The following is a 17672-nucleotide window of genomic DNA, read 5'->3' as shown; positions in this document are numbered from 1 at the left end:
CCCTGTTTCAGCATGGTGTTGTGTTCTTGGGAAAGGGACTGTACTCCGCTTTTCCTCACTGCACCCAGGTGTGAATGGATACCTCGGTTGGGCAAAGTTAGAATAGTGAAACTAGAGGATTAGGCCCCACCTTGCTGAGCCTTAGACACAGTGGATAGGAATTCACTACTCTGATGGCCATAGAGAGATGAACCTTTCAACACCATCATCCATGTAGCAGCCACCATCAACACACTGATCTCTCTGCCACTTCACTAACTTGAGCTACCTTTGGTAAAACGTTACCTTTTGGCACATTGTACACACATATTCTTTGGTTTGTTACATTCCAGTAATCTGGTATTTGCCACATTCATTTTATTGTGAGTATATTTCTCAGTATTTCTTTATGGATAGAGGAATTGTCAGATTAAAGAAAGAGATGTTTTTTTTTAATTATTTTTTTTATTGAACTGTTAATGCCTTTATTAGGGGAGGGGTATGGGATATGAAAATGGTTTCTTCAGTTCACTTGTCATTGATTTTCATTACACACACTGTACTGTGGCTTACAATTAAGCAAATTTTCCTGTTTCCCAGGTTTTATGCATGAAGGCTTCTGTTCATTTTCAACCTTTTTAAACTTGTCATTGATTTTTTCCCCCTCACATTGTATGCATGCAGATACATACTGATTCTTTGCTGTTGTTGAATTTCTGTGGATGTGCAGAGCGCTTTGTGGACCTGACGGAGGAGGGAGATGTGGACGAGGAGGCGGCAGAGTTACGTGAGGGGATGAAGGAGGCTGTGACCCAGCACCTCGATGCCTCCCACCTCAGCACCTACACCATCGGATGGACAGACCGTGGTGTGAGTGAAGAGAACCCTCACCACGCCGCATACCTCAAAACCTTCAGCGACACCTTCACTGCCCATATGATCCACGCCATTGACTCCGCCATCGCCGGCCAGAAAGAGAGCGCTTCCGGCTACGGTCAGGACCTGTACCGGGAGGTCATCACTCACCTGCGCTTCTGTCGGGACAGGTGCCAGGTGTTCTGCGGGCGGGAGAGGGAGCTGCACAAGATCCAGAACCTGCTGGATAAAGCCAGGGGCTGTGGCCAAGGGGCTGGGGGGATGGAGGGGGAGGGGGAGAGGGACAGCAGGGAAGCGAAGCAGGGGGCAGGTGGGGGGAGGGAGGAGGAGAAACCAGCCAATGATGATGACAAGCAGACATTGATGGACATGTGCAAGATCACCGGTGCCACCTTCAGCTATGGAGACGCTGCCAACGACTTTGAGTCGGACCCGTCCCGCGACCTGCAGGAAGAGCAGGTGACGATGCCGCCGGTGTTGGAACACAAGCAGCCAGTCATTGTGCATGGCCCCTCGGGCAGTGGCAAGTCCGCCCTCATGGCCAAGGTGGCCCAGCTGTCCAAGCGGTGGGTGCCGGGATCAGTGTGCGTGGTTCGGTTCCTGGGCACCACACCCTCCTCCTCCAACATCCGTGACACCCTGGTCAGCGTCATCACGCAGGTCCTCAAACTCTACAACCTTCAACCTCCGCCTGGCCTTGACCTTGGCGTGGACTACCACTACCTGGTCCTGTACTTCCGGGCACTGCTGTGGCGCATCAACTCACGGGCAACGCCTCTCTTCCTCCTGCTGGACTCCGTGGACCAGCTCCTGTCAGCTGACTATGCCCACCTGCTCACCTGGCTGCCCAAACTGGTCCCACCAAATGTCTACCTCCTGGTCTCCATGGCGACGGATCACCCGGAATGCCTGGCCAATGCCCGGGAGCACCTGCCCAGCAAGGATCAGTTTGTGTCCCTGGGCCGCATGGACAGGGGGGTGGGCGACAAGGTGGTGCGCGCCCTGTGTCACCAGGCAGGCAGGACGCTCACTGCCGCTCAGCGCACGCTGGTCCTCGACACCTACAACACTAGCCAGGTGGGTGCTGTGGTTTGTGGCCAGGTGGGTGCTGTGGTTTGTGGCCAGGTGGGTGCCAGGTGGGTGCTGTAGTTTGTGGCCAGGTGGGTGGGTGCTGTAGTTTGTGGCCAGGTGGGTGGGTGCTGTGGTTTGTGGCCAGGTGGGTGCTGTGGTTTGTGGCCAGGTGGGTGGGTGCTGTGGTTTGTGGCCAGGTGGGTGCTGTGGTTTGTGGCCAGGTGGGTGCTGTAGTTTGTGGCCAGGTGGGTGGGTGCTGTAGTTTGTGGCCAGGTGGGTGCTGTGGTTTGTGGCCAGGTGGGTGGGTGCTGTGGCTTGTGGCCAGGTGGGTGCTGTGGTTTGTGGCCAGGTGGGTGCTGTGGTTTGTGGCCAGGTGGGTGCTGTGGCTTGTGGCCAGGTGGGTGCTGTGGTTTGTGGCCAGGTGGGTGGGTGCTGTGGCTTGTGGCCAGGTGGGTGCTGTGGTTTGTGGCCAGGTGGGTGCTGTGGTTTGTGGCCAGGTGGGTGGGTGCTGAAGTTTGTGGCCAGGTGGGTGCTGAAGTTTGTGGCCAGGTGGGTGCTGTGGCTTGTGGCCAGGTGGGTGCTGTAGTTTGTGGCCAGGTGGGTGCTGTAGTTTGTGGCCAGGTGGGTGCTGTGGCTTGTGGGCAGGTGGGTGCTGTGGTTTGTGGCCAGGTGGGTGCTGTAGTTTGTGGCCAGGTGGGTGCTGTGGTTTGTGGCCAGGTGGGTGCTGTGGTTTGTGGCCAGGTGGGTGCTGTGGCTTGTGGCCAGGTGGGTGCTGTGGTTTGTGGCCAGGTGGGTGCTGTGGTTTGTGGCCAGGTGGGTGCTGTGGTTTGTGGCCAGGTGGGTGCTGTAGTTTGTGGCCAGGTGTGTGCTGTGGTTTGTGGTCAGGTGGGTGCTGTGGTTTGTGGCCAGGTGGGTGCTGTAGTTTGAGGACTGTGACACTGTTTGACAAGAGGAAAAAGGACTTGTTTTTTGTTGTTGTTTTTTTCCCAATAGAATTCAACACTTTTGCTGGAATTTAAAAAAAAGGGTTGGTGACTAATTTTTCAATAGAATTTGAAACTTTTGATGGAGTAAAAATTATGTTGAAAAAGGCTGATTCTATATGATTTTAATTCATAAAAACATGTCTTTTTGTATCCAAAGTTCCAAAGTGTGTGTGTGTGTGTGTGTGTGTGTGTGTGTGTGTGTGTGTGTGTGTGTGTGTGTGTGTCTGTGTGTGTGTTTCTATATATTAAAGAAAATGTGTGTGTGTGTGTGTGTGTGTGTGTGTGTGTGTGTGTGTGTGTGTGTGTCTGACTATGTCTTTGTGTCTGTGAGTGTGTGTTTATGTTCAAAAGTGTGTGTGTTGTGAGAGTGTGTGTGTGTATGTATGTGCAAGTGTGTCCCATTCTGTATGTGAGAGCATGTGTGTGTGTGTGTGTCTGTGATGGTGTGTTTATGGTTAAAAGTGTGTGTGTGGGTGTGTGCGAGTGTGTATGTGCATGTGTGACCCTATATGTATGTAGAGTTTGTGTCTGTGAGAGTGTGTGTGTGTCTCTTTAAACACACACGCACACAGACATGCTGTGTAACGACGGCAACCTTTGACCCCCCACACAGGCCTTGCATCTGAAGCTGCTGACAGAACAGGCAATGTCATGGCGATCTCACCACAAGGTGGCGCACCTGAAGCTTTCGGGCAGTGTAGAGGGCGCCATTGAGCAGCTGTTTGAGGAGCTGGAAAAGAGTCATGGAGAGATCCTGGTGTCTCGCGCGCTAGGTGGGTCCACAACACTGCAGCAGACAGCGTTGATGGCAGTGTTTCTGTCCTGCACTTCACTGTCAGCTGTCACTCTGTCTCTGTCTCTTTAACCCTTTGTCACTCTGTCTCTGTCTCTTTAACCCTTTGTCACTCTGTCTCTGTCTCTTTAACCCTTTGTCACTCTGTCTCTGTCTCTTTAACCCTTTGTCGCTCTGTCTCTGTCTCTTTAACCCTTTGTCACTCTGTCTCTGAACCTTACACTTGAAATGAGCTTCCTCTCTCGTTTCGTCACTCTGTCTCTGAACCTTACACTTGAAATGAGCTTCCTCTCTCGTTTTGTCGAGGATGAGTTACATTTTTTGTTTAGTTGTAAAGCTTATGACGATATTCGAGAAAAATGTGTTGTATTTAAAACAAATTCAGCAAAGTATGAAGATATTTTTGGAGTGCTTAATTTAAACCAGGAAACTTCACTACAGTCACTTGCAAAATATATTGCAGAAGCGAATAACATGCGACGAAAAAAAACTCAACAATAATAAAATAGTATCAGGTGTTGCTCATTGTGAAAAGTGAAATCTGTGTTGTCACTCTCATATGGAAAATATTATGTTATACATTTATATATGTTTTTGTTTTTATTTCTCACTACATGCCATTACTTTGAATGGATGGTCGAACTGCACTTTGTTGCACAGATTGATTGATTTCGTTTTGGTTTTGGTTTTCATCAATATTATTACTATTGATGCATGTTGTTATTTGTATTATGAACCCCCATGTCATTAGGGCTGTAAAGCTATTGACATTAAAGTGTTCAGTTCAGTGTTCACTCTGTCTCTGAACCTTACACTTGAAATGAGCTCCCTCTCTCACTTTGTCACTGTCTCTGAACCTTACACTTGAAATGAGCTCCCTCTCTCGTTTTGTCACTCTGTCTCTGAACCTTACACTTGAAATGAGCTCCCTCTCTCGTTTTGTCACTCTGTCTCTGAACCTTACACTTGAAATGAGCTCCCTCTCTCGTTTTGTCACTCTGTCTCTGAACCTTACACTTGAAATGAGCTCCCTCTCTCGTTTTGTCACTCTGTCTCTGAACCTTACACTTGAAATGAGCTCCCTCTCTCGTTTCGTCAGATCTCTGCCTTTGGCTCTTTCAAGCATTGTCTTCAAACCTACCTCTTTCCAAAATAGCTCCCCCCCCCCCCTTCCTCTTTCTGGTGTAGTCTCTCTTGCTTTCTGTCTGATCATTTTTTGTCACACTGTCTTTTCCATCTACATGTATTGATCATTTTTTGTCCCAATGTCACCAGCTTTCTGTCTGCAGGTACCAGTCACTGGCAAAATGAAATAGTCATTCTCCAAGGCCGTGTTCTGGATCCACTGTTGTTGAAGCTTTACATGGATCCTCTTGCACTGTGTATCTCCTGGCCTGTAGTGTGGTTGACGTGTTGTGTGTGGTGTTGTTGGACAGGCTGTGTGATGTTGTGTGGTGTTGTTGGACAGGCTACATGTTGTGTGGTGTTGTTGGACAGGCTGTGTGATGTTGTGTGGTGTTGTTGGACAGGCTACATGTTGTGTGGTGTTGTTGGACAGGCTGTGTGATGTTGTGTGGTGTTGTTGGACAGGCTGTGTGATGTTGTGTGGTGTTGTTGGACAGGCTACATGTTGTGTGGTGTTGTTGGACAGGCTACATGTTGTCTGGTGTTGTTGGACAGGCTGCCTGATGTTGTGTGGTGTTGTTGGACAGGCTGTGTGATGTTGTGTGGTGTTGTTGGACAGGCTAGTGATGTTGTGTGGTGTTGTTGGACAGGCTAGATGTTGTGTGGTGTTGTTGGACAGGCTACGATGTTGTGTGGTGTTGTTGGACAGGCTGTGTGATGTATGTGGTGTTGTTAGGCAGGCTACATGTTGTCTGGTGTTGTTGGACAGGCTACATGTTGTGTGGTGTTGTTGGACAGGCTACATGTTGTGTGGTGTTGTTGGACAGGCTGTGATGTTGTGTGGTGTTGTTGGACAGGCTGCATGTTGTGTGGTGTTGTTGGACAGGCTGTGTGATGTTGTGTGGTGTTGTTGGACAGGCTACATGTTGTGTGGTGTTGTTGGACAGGCTACATGTTGTGTGGTGTTGTTGGACAGGCTACATGTTGTGTGGTGTTGTTGGACAGGCTACATGTTGTGTGGTGTTGTTGGACAGGCTGTGTGATGTTGTGTGGTGTTGTTGGACAGGCTACATGTTGTGTGGTGTTGTTGGACAGGCTGTGTGATGTTGTGTGTGGTGTTGTTGGACAGGCTACATGTTGTGTGGTTTTGTTGGACAGGGTACATGTTGTGTGGTGTTGTTGGACAGGCTGTGTGATGTTGTGTGGTGTTGTTGGACAGGCTACATGTTGTGTGGTGTTGTTGGACAGGCTGTGTGATGTTGTGTGTGTGTGTGTTGTTGGACAGGCTGTGTGATGTTGTGTGGTGTTGTTGGACAGGCTACATGTTGTGTGGTGTTGTTGGACAGGCTACCTGATGTTGTGTGGTGTTGTTGGAAGGCTACGTGATGTTGTGTGGTGTTGTTGGACAGGCTACATGTTGTGTGGTGTTGTTGGACAGGGCTACGTGATGTTGTGTGGTGTTGTTGGGCAGGCTGTGTGATGTTGTGTGGTGTTGTTGGACAGGCTACATGTTGTGTGGTGTTGTTGGACAGGCTGTGTGATGTTGTGTGATGTTGTGTGATGTTGTTGGACAGGCTGTGTGATGTTGTGTGGTGTTGTTGGACAGGCTGCGTGATGTTGTGTGATGTTGTGTGATGTTGTTGGACAGGCTGTGTGATGTTGTGTGTGGTGTTAGACAGGCTACGTGTTGTGTGGTGTTGTTGGGCAGGCTACGTGTTGTGTGGTGTTGTTGGACAGGCTACATGTTGTGTGATGTTGTTGGACAGGCTGCGTGATGTTGTATGTGGTGTTGTTGGGCAGGCTACATGTTGTGTGGTGTTGTTGGACAGGCTACCTGATTTTGTGTTGTTGGGCAGGCTACATGTTGTGTGGTGTTGTTGGACAGGCTACCTGATGTTGTGTGGTGTTGTTGGACAGGCTACCTGATTTTGTGTTGTTGGGCAGGCTACCTGATTTTGTGTTGTTGGACAGGCTACCTGATGTTGTGTGGTGTTGTTGGACAGGCTACCTGATTTTGTGTTGTTGGGCAGGCTACCTGATTTTGTGTTGTTGGGCAGGCTACCTGATGTTGTGTTGTTGGACAGGCTACATGTTGTGTGGTGTTGTTGGACAGGCTACGTGATGTTGTGTGGTGTTGTTGGACAGGCTACGTGATGTTGTGTGGTGTTGTTGGACAGGCTACATGTTGTGTGGTGTTGTTGGACAGGCTACGTGATGTTGTGTGGTGTTGTTGGGCAGGCTGTGTGATGTTGTGTGGTGTTGTTGGACAGGCTACATGTTGTGTGGTGTTGTTGGACAGGCTGTGTGATGTTGTGTGATGTTGTGTGATGTTGTTGGACAGGCTGTGTGATGTTGTGTGGTGTTGTTGGACAGGCTGCGTGATGTTGTGTGGTGTTGTTGGACAGGCTACATGTTGTGTGGTGTTGTTGGACAGGCTACGTGATGTTGTGTGGTGTTGTTGGACAGGCTACATGTTGTGTGGTGTTGTTGGGCAGGCTACATGCAGGCTACATGTTGTGTGGTGTTGTTGGACAGGCTACATGTTGTGTGGTGTTGTTGGACAGGCTACATGTTGTGTGGTGTTGTTGGACAGGCTACATGTTGTGTGGTGTTGTTGGACAGGCTGTGTGATGTTGTGTGGTGTTGTTGGACAGGCTACATGTTGTGTGGTGTTGTTGGACAGGCTACCTGATGTTGTGTGGTGTTGTTGGACAGGCTGTGTGATGTTGTGTGGTGTTGTTGGGCAGGCTACATGTTGTGTGGTGTTGTTGGACAGGCTACCAGTTGTTGTGTGGTGTTGTTGGACAGGCTACCTGATGTTGTGTGGTGTTGTTGGACAGGCTACCAGTTGTTGTGTGGTGTTGGACAGGCTACGTGTTGTGTGGTGTTGTTGGACAGGCTGTGTGATGTTGTGTGTGGTGTTGTTGGACAGGCTACATGTTGTGTGGTGTTGTTGGGCAGGCTACCTGATGTTGTGTGGTGTTGTTGGACAGGCTACATGTTGTGTGGTGTTGTTGGACAGGCTACATGTTGTGTGGTGTTGTTGGACAGGCTGTGTGATGTTGTGTGGTGTTGTTGGACAGGCTGTGTGATGTTGTGTGGTGTTGTTGGACAGGCTGTGTGATGTTGTGTGGTGTTGTTGGACAGGGTACCTGATGTTGTGTGGTGTTGTTGGACAGGCTGTGTGATGTTGTGTGGTGTTGTTGGACAGGCTACATGTTGTGTGGTGTTGTTGGACAGGCTGTGTGATGTTGTGTGGTGTTGTTGGACAGGCTGTGTGATGTTGTGTGGTGTTGTTGGACAGGGTACCTGATGTTGTGTGGTGTTGTTGGACAGGCTGTGTGATGTTGTGTGGTGTTGTTGGACAGGCTACATGTTGTGTGGTGTTGTTGGACAGGCTACATGTTGTGTGGTGTTGTTGGACAGGCTGTGTGATGTTGTGTGGTGTTGTTGGGCAGGCTACATGTTGTGTGGTGTTGTTGGACAGGCTGCGTGATGTTGTGTGGTGTTGTTGGACAGGCTACCTGATGTTGTGTGGTGTTGTTGGACAGGCTACATGTTGTGTGGTGTTGTTGGACAGGCTACATGTTGTGTGGTGGTGTTGGGCAGGCTGTGTGATGTTGTGTGTGGTGTTGTTGGACAGGCTACCTGATGTTGTGTGGTGTTGTTGGACAGGCTACATGATGTGTGGTGTTGTTGGGCAGGCTACATGTTGTGTGGTGTTGTTGGGCAGGCTGTGTGATGTTGTGTGTGGTGTTGTTGGACAGGCTACCTGATGTTGTGTGGTGTTGTTGGACAGGCTACATGTTGTGTGGTGTTGTTGGACAGGCTACATGTTGTGTGGTGTTGTTGGACAGGCTACATGTTGTGTGGTGTTGTTGGACAGGCTACATGTTGTGTGGTGTTGTTGGACAGGCTACATGATGTTGTGTGGTGTTGTTGGACAGGCTACATGATGTGTGGTGTTGTTGGACAGGCTACATGATGTGTGGTGTTGTTGGAAGGCTACCTGATGTTGTGTGGTGTTGTTGGAAGGCTACCTGATGTTGTGTGGTGTTGTTGGACAGGCTACGTGATGTTGTGTGGTGTTGTTGGACAGGCTACATGTTGTGTGGTGTTGTTGGACAGGCTACATGATGTTGTGTGGTGTTGTTGGACAGGCTACCTGATGTTGTGTGGTGTTGTTGGACAGGCTACATGTTGTGTGGTGTTGGACAGGCTACATGTTGTGTGGTGTTGTTGGACAGGCTACCTGATGTTGTGTGGTGTTGTTGGACAGGCTACCTGATGTTGTGTGGTGTTGTTGGACAGGCTACATGATGTTGTGTGGTGTTGTTGGACAGGCTACATGATGTTGTGTGGTGTTGTTGGGCAGGCTACCTGACGCTGGGGCGGGTGGGGGTGGGTGACGGGGAGATGGAGGACCTCCTGTCTCTGGATGACCAGGTCCTGCAGGACACCTTCCTCTACCACCTCCCCCCCGACCCCCACCTCATCCGCTTCCCCTCCTCACTCTGGGTCCGCCTCAAGAGCGACATCCACGCCTACCTGGCCACAGGTGTGTGTGTGAGGGGTGTGGGGGTGTGGGGAGGGAGGTTTGTGTGTGTGGGGGTGTGGATGGTTTTGGTAAGGGTGAGTTTGGGGAGGGGTTAGGTGGGTGTGTTTGGAAGGATGTTTTGTGTGTGTGTGTGTGTGTGTGTGTGTGTGTGTGACACGCTGATGTTAAAGGGCTTTGAGATGTTTGTATTTGCTGTATTCATGTATTGTGATGATGGTGATGATGATGATTATTATTATGATTGTTGCTGTTGTTATTGTTATTATTATCATCATAATAATCATCATTGTCTTTATTCTTTTCATTATTATTTTGATTGTCATGGTTGTTGTTGTTGTTCTTATTCTTTCTATTATTATTGTTCTTCTTCTTTTTTTCTTTTTCCTCCTCCTCCTCATTTTCTTCTTCTTCCTCTTCCACCTTTTCCTCCTCCTTTTTCTTCTGCTCACGTTGAAGACACCTGATGAACGTCAATCATCAATCAGTCAATCAATCATCCTCCACACAGGTGAGAAGAGTGTCAACACCTGGTTCCACCGCCACTTCCGGGAGGCGGCGCTGAGGCGCTACGCTGCGGAGGAAGACGTGGCTGCGGAGCTGCATGGAGCCATGGCGGACTACTTTCTGGGGTCCTGGAGCCTGCGGCCCAAACCTCTGGAGCTGTACAAGGGAAAGACCGCCTCCTACGAGGACTGTGTCCGCGGCCTGCCTGCCCAGCCCCTCTTCTTCCAAGGTCTGTGCTGCTGGTCGTGATGACAGTGATGGTAGTGATGGTGATGACCACGATGATGATGATGGTGATGGTGGTGATGATGATGATGGTGATGATGGTGATGATGATGATGGTGATGATGGTGATGATAGTAGTGGTGATGACGATAATGGTGATATAGTGATGATGGCGATGGTGATGATGGTGATGGCGATGGTGATGATGGTGATTGTGATGGTGATGACGATGGTGATGATGATGATGATGGTGATGATGATGATGGTGATGATGATAGTGATGATGGTGATGATGACGATGATGGTGATGGTGATGATGATGGTGGTGATGATGATGATGGTGATGATAGTGATGATGGTAATGATGGTGATGATAGTGATGATGGTGATGATGACGATGATGGTGATGGTGATGATGATGGTGATGATGATCATAGTGATGATGGTGATGATAGTGATGATGGTGATGATAGTGATGGTGATGACGATAATGGTGATGATAGTGATGATGGTGATGGTGATGATGATGGTGATGATGATCATAGTGATGATGGTGATGATAGTGATGATGGTGATGATAGTGATGGTGATGACGATAATGGTGATGATAGTGATGGTGGTGATGATGATAATGATAGCGGGTGATGACGATGATGGTGATGATAGTGATGATGGTGATGATGATGATGATGGTGATGATGATTAATGATGAATGATAGTAATAGTCATAATCATGATAATGATAATAATAGTAATAATGATAATGATAATGAAATTTATGAAGTGTCTTTCCATGTAGAACGTGCTTAGTTGTGCTGTAGATTGTAAATACTGATGTTTAAAACATGCATTTAAATGCCAAAATGGAAAACACACACACACACACACACACACACACACACACAACCATCACAGACTGTACGCACTCATTATAGATGTCACATGAAAAAGGCTAAATAATGCAATATTCCTCATACATGCAAAGAGGGTTGGCAGGCATGGGGCGGTGTTGTAGAATGCTTATAGACTGGTTTTGATAACCTCAGTTTCTTGGGAACAGCATCAGCTGATGGTGTAAATGTTTTAAGTATTCATTTTGAATGGCTGTCATTCTGATACATTGTTTATGTAACATACATCACAATTGAATATCTCTAATTGGAGGTAATGAATGATCTTGTATTCTCTGTCTCTCTCACTCTCCAGTCTCTGTCTCTCTCACTGTCCAGTCTCTGTCTCTCTCACTCTCCAGTCTCTGTCTCTCTCACTCTCCAGTCTCTGTCTCTCTCACTCTCCAGTCTCTGTCTCTCTCACTCTCCAGTCTCTGTCTCTCACCACTCTTTCACCACTCCGATAAATGAACTCATTGGACTGGGATTCTTAAGTAGTTTGGATTCTGTATGCTCACAGATGAACTTCTCTTATTGGGATGATAAAGGATTGTGTATGTCCACAAATGAACTTCTCTTATTGGGATGATAAAGGATTGTGTATGTCCACAAATGAACTTCTCTTATTGGGATGATAAAGGATTGTGTATGTCCACTGCTCTTATTGGGATGATAAACGATTGTGTATGTCCACAAATGAACTTCTCTTATTGGGATGATAAAGTATTCTGTATGTCCACAAATGAACTTCTCTTATTGGGATGATAATGTATCCTGTATGTCCACAAATGAACTTCTCTTATTGGGATGATAAAGTATTCTGTATGTCCACAAATGAACTTCTCTTATTGGGATGATAAAGGATTGTGTATGTCCACAAATGAACTTCTCTTATTGGGATGATAAAGTATTCTGTATGTCCCCAAATGAACTTCTCTTATTGGGATGGTAAAGGATTCTGTATGTCCACAAATGAACTTCTCTTATTGGGATGATAAAGGATTGTGTATGTCCACAAATGAACTTCTCTTATTGGGATGATAAAGGATTGTGTATGTCCACAAATGAACTTCTCTTATTGAGATGATAAAGTATTCTGTATGTCCACAAATGAACTTCTCTTATTGAGATGATAAAGTATTCTGTATGTCCACAAATGAACTTCTCTTATTGGGATGATAAAGGATTCTGTATGTCCACAGATGAACTTCTCTTATTGGGATGATAAAGTATTCTGTATGTCCACAGATGAACTTCTCTTATTGGGATGATAAAGTATTCTGTATGTCCACAGATGAACTTCTCTTATTGGGATGATAAAGTATTCTGTATGTCCACAAATGAACTTCTCTTATTGGGATGATAAAGTATTCTGTATGTCCACAAATGAACTTCTCTTATTGGGATGATAAAGTATTCTGTATGTCCACAAATAAACTTCTTTTATTGGGATGATAAAGTATTCTGTATGTCCACAAATGAACTTCTCTTATTGGGATGATAAATGATTGTGTATGTCCACAAATGAACTTCTCTTATTGGGATGATAAAGTATTCTGTATGTCCACAAATGAACTTCTCTTATTGGGATAATAAACGATTGTGTATGTCCACAAATGAACTTCTCTTATTGGGATGATAAAGGATTGTGTATGTCCACAAATGAACTTCTCTTATTGGGATGATAAAGTATTCTGTATGTCCACAAATGAACTTCTCTTATTGGGATAATAAACGATTGTGTATGTCCACAAATGAACTTCTCTTATTGGGATGATAAAGTATTCTGTATGTCCACAAATGAACTTCTTTTATTGGGATGATAAAGTATTCTGTATGTCCACAAATGAACTTCTCTTATTGGGATGATAAAGGATTGTGTATGTCCACAAATGAACTTCTCTTATTGGGATGATAAAGGATTGTGTATGTCCACAAATGAACTTCTCTTATTGAGATGATAAAGTATTCTGTATGTCCACAAATGAACGTCTCTTATTGGGATGATAAAGGATTGTGTATGTCCACAAATGAACTTCTCTTATTGGGATGATAAAGGATTGTGTATGTCCACAAATGAACTTCTCTTATTGAGATGATAAAGTATTCTGTATGTCCACAAATGAACTTCTCTTATTGGGATGATAAAGGATTCTGTATGTCCACAGATGAACTTCTCTTATTGGGATGATAAAGGATTGTGTATGTCCACAAATGAACTTCTCTTATTGGGATGATAAAGTATTCTGTATGTCCACAAATGAACTTCTTTTATTGGGATGATAAAGTATTCTGTATGTCCACAAATGAACTTCTCTTATTGGGATGATAAAGTATTCTGTATGTCCACAAATGAACTTCTCTTATTGGGATGGTAAAGGATTCTGTATGTCCATAAATGAACTTCTCTTATTGGGATGGTAAAGGATTCTGTATGTCCATAAATGAACTTCTCTTATTGGGATGGTAAAGGATTCTGTATGTCCACAAATGAACTTCTCTTATTGGAGATAACAAAGAATTCTGTATGTCCACAAATCAGCTTCTTTTACCGGAGATAACAAAAGATTCTGTATGTCCACAAATGAACTTCTCTTATTAAAAATAACAAAGTATTCTTATGTCCACAAATGAACGTCTCTTATTGGAGATAACAAAGAATTCTGTAAGTCAACAAATGAACCTCTCTTTTTGGAGATAACAAAGAATTCTGTAAGTCAACAAATGAACCTCTCTTTTTGGAGATAACAGAGGATTCTGAATGTCCCTGAAAGAACTTCTCTTATTGGAGATAACAAGGGACCCTGTATGTCCACAAACTAACCTCTCTTATAGGAGTATTCTGTGTCCTGTACGTCCAGGCGGCGTCAAGAAGGTCTTTAACCTGCGCAAGCTGCAGGAGCTGCCATACCACCTGGCCTGCAGTGACCGTTGGGACGACTTCCACGCCAATGTCGCCTGCAACGCCGACTGGCTGGTGGCGTCCTGCCATGTGCTGGGGGTCACTGCGCTCCTTGCGCAGTTCAAGGTCATGTTGGCCCGCAGCACTGATGACCTTGAGGATGCCGAGGTCAAGCAGAAGGTCAAGGACATCATGCTGGTGCAGTCCATTATCAAGCTGGGGGTGGATGACATCCGCCGTGACCCTGTGTCCGTGCCTCTGCAGGTCTGTGGGGGGTGGGTAGGGGGGGTGGGGGGGGGGGTCCGGGATGAAATGGGGGGGGGTGGGGGGAGGAGACAGAAGAGAAAGAATAGATCTCTATGGCATTGTTTTTACTGTGATTATAGCAATAATGATAATGATAATAACAATAATAATGATAATAATGATAGTAAAAAAGTGATGATAATAATAATAGTGATAATAATAATGATCATTATAATAATGATAATGTGCATTCATAGAGTGCTTAATGTGTGTCTTAAAGTGCATTGAACAAAACCTGTGGCTTGAATCTGGAGAACTGTGGATCAGGAATATAGTGCCGTGTGCCTCACAGTGACCAGTACCCAAAACCATGTGGGCATTTTTCTTCAGAGATAATAAAGTCGACCAGACTTGTCTTGACCTGACCGAACCTGACCTGACTCGGCATGACACGACTTGGTTTGACCTAGCTCATATGTCTTGACCTGGCATGACATGACTTGGCATGACATGATTTTGGCATGACACAACTGGTTTGACCTGGCTCATATGTCTTGACCTGGCATGACACGACTTGGCATGACATGATTTTGGCATGACACGACTTGGTTTGACCTGGCTCATATGTCTTGACGTGGCTTGATTTCACTTGACTTGACTTGACTTGACTGTGACTTGTCTGCACTGCACTACACTACACTACACTGCACTACACTACAGTACACTACACTGCATGACACTACACTACACTCCACTCCACTGCACTACACTGCACTACACTACACTCCACTCCACTGCACTACACTCCACTACACTCCACTGTACTACACTACATTGCACTCCACTATACTACACTACACTTCATTGCACTCCACTACACTACACTCCACTGCACTACACTACACTACACTCCACTACACTCCACTCCACTACACTCCACTGCACTACACTACACTACACTACACTCCACTACACTCCACTCCACTGCACTACACTCCACTCCACTCCACTGCACTACACTACACTACACTACACTGCACTACACTACACTACACTACACTACACTGCACTACACTCCATTGCACTCCACTACACTACACTTCATTGCACTCCACTGCACTACACTTCATTGCACTCCACTCCACTCCACTCCACTGCACTCCACTGCACTACACTTCATTGCACTCCACTACACTCCACTCCACTGCACTCCACTGCACTACACTTCATTGCACTCCACTACACTCCACTCCACTGCACTCCACTGCACTACACTTCATTGCACTCCACTGCACTACACTTCATTGCACTCCACTACACTCCACTCCACTGCACTCCACTGCACTACACTTCATTGCACTCCACTACACTCCACTCCACTGCACTCCACTGCACTCCACTGCACTACACTACACTACACTACACTACACTGCACTACACGTCATTGCACTCCACTACACTACACTGCACTACACTTCATTGCACTCCACTGCACTACACTTCATTGCACTCCACTACACTCCACTCCACTGCACTACACTACACTCCACTGCACTACACTACACTACACTACACTACACTGCACTACACTTTATTGCACTGCACTGCACTACACTACTGTACACTACACTGCATTGCACTGCACTAATCTACACTACACTACGCTACACTACACTCCACTACACTACACTACACTCCACTACACTACACTACACTACACTACGCTACACTACACTCCACTACACTACACTACGCTTGGCTTGGCCAGACGAGACTTGACCTGATGACTCGGTGTGCTGTGTGACAGTTGTTCAATGGTTGGTGTGTGACGGTTGGTGTGTGACGGTTGGTGTGTGACGGCAGTTGGTGTGTGACGGTTGGTGTGTGATGGTTGGTGTGTGACAGTTGGTGTGTGAAGGTTGGTGTGTGATGGTGTGTGGTTGTTGCTGTGTGACGGTTGTTGTTCGATGGTTGGTGTGTGACGGTTGGTGTGTGACGGTGTGTGATGATTGCTGTGTGACGGTTGCTGGTTGGTGTGTGACGGTTGGTGTGTGTGGTTGTTGTGTGATGGTTGCTGTGTGACGGTTGCTGGTTGGTGTGTGACGGTTGGTGTGTGTGGTTGTTGTGTGATGGTTGGTGTGTGACGGTTGGTGTGTGACGGTTGCTGTGTGACGGTTGTTGTGTGATGGTTGGTGTTTTATGGTTGCTGTGTGACGGTTGCTGTGTGTGGTTGCTGTGTGACGGTTGCTGTGTGTGGTTCAGATCCTGGGCCAGCTGGGCCCGCAGTACGTGGGGTCAAAGGGCATGGAGGACCTGGTCCGTCAGTGCCGTCACCACCTGACCTCCTCCCCCCTCCCCCTCTTCCTGCCCCACAACGCCTTCCTGCCCGCACCCGGAGGGCTGCTGCTGTCCTCTGTCAGTGCTCAGCTCTTTGTCATGGGTATGTGTGTGCTGTCCTCTGTCAGTGCTCAGCTCTTTGTCATGGGTATGTGTGTGCTGTCCTCTGTCAGTGCTCAGCTCTTTGTCATGGGTATGTGTGTGCTGTCCTCTGTCAGTGCTCAGCTCTTGTCATGGGTATGTGTGTGTGCTGTCCTCTGTCAATGCTCAGCTCTTTGTCATGGGTATGTGTGTGCTGTCCTCTGTCAGTGCTCAGCTCTTGTCATGGGTATGTGTGTGTGCTGTCCTCTGTCAGTGCTCAGCTCTTTGTCATGGGTATGTGTGCGCTGTCCTCTGTCAATGCTCAGCTCTTTGTCATGGGTATGTGTGTGCTTGCTGTCCTCTGTCGATGTTCTGCTCTTTGTCATGGGTATGTGTGTGCTTGCTGTCCTCTGTCGATGTTCTGCTCTTTGTCATGGGTATGTGTGTGCTTGCTGTCCTCTGTCGATGTTCTGCTCTTTGTCAGGGGTATGTGTGTGCTGTCCTCTGTCGATGTTCTGCTCTTTGTCATGGGTATGTGTGTGCTTGCTGTCCTCTGTCGATGTTCTGCTCTTTGTCATGGGTATGTGTGTGCTTGCTGTCCTCTGTCGATGTTCTGCTCTTTGTCATGGGTATGTGTGTGCTTGCTGTCCTCTGTCGATGTTCTGCTCTTTGTCATGGGTATGTGTGTGCTTGCTGTCCTCTGTCGATGTTCTGCTCTTTGTCAGGGGTATGTGTGTGCTGTCCTCTGTCGATGTTCTGCTCTTTGTCATGGGTATGTGTGTGCTTGCTGTCCTCTGTCGATGTTCTGCTCTTTGTCATGGGTATGTGTGTGCTGTCCTCTGTCGATGTTCTGCTCTTTGTCATGGGTATGTGTGTGCTTGCTGTCCTCTGTCGATGTTCTGCTCTTTGTCATGGGTATGTGTGTGCTTGCTGTCCTCTGTCGATGTTCTGCTCTTTGTCAGGGGTATGTGTGTGCTTGCTGTCCTCTGTCGATGTTCTGCTCTTTGTCATGGGTATGTGTGTGCTTGCTGTCCTCTGTCGATGTTCTGCTCTTTGTCATGGGTATGTGTGTGCTTGCTGTCCTCTGTCGATGTTCTGC

General features: G+C 47.0%; 1 protein-coding gene across 1 annotated transcript in view; it reads left to right on the top strand.

The window, feature by feature from the left end:
- LOC143294026 (uncharacterized) overlaps positions 1-17672 on the top strand; it is a 67509-nt gene that overhangs the window by 19200 nt on the left and 30637 nt on the right. Inside the window, exons 9-14 of the mRNA XM_076605424.1 lie at positions 710-1932; positions 3526-3685; positions 9206-9388; positions 9897-10121; positions 13869-14173; positions 16418-16595. Of these exons, the coding sequence (XP_076461539.1) occupies positions 710-1932; positions 3526-3685; positions 9206-9388; positions 9897-10121; positions 13869-14173; positions 16418-16595 (2274 nt within the window). The remainder of the gene's footprint in view (positions 1-709; positions 1933-3525; positions 3686-9205; positions 9389-9896; positions 10122-13868; positions 14174-16417; positions 16596-17672) is intronic.

Source organism: Babylonia areolata, chromosome 19 (assembly GCF_041734735.1).
Source record: "Babylonia areolata isolate BAREFJ2019XMU chromosome 19, ASM4173473v1, whole genome shotgun sequence".
Lineage (NCBI taxonomy): Eukaryota > Metazoa > Mollusca > Gastropoda > Neogastropoda > Buccinidae > Babylonia > Babylonia areolata.
The sequence above is the reverse complement of the archived record's forward strand: the minus strand, read 5'-3'. Positions and strand labels throughout refer to the sequence as shown.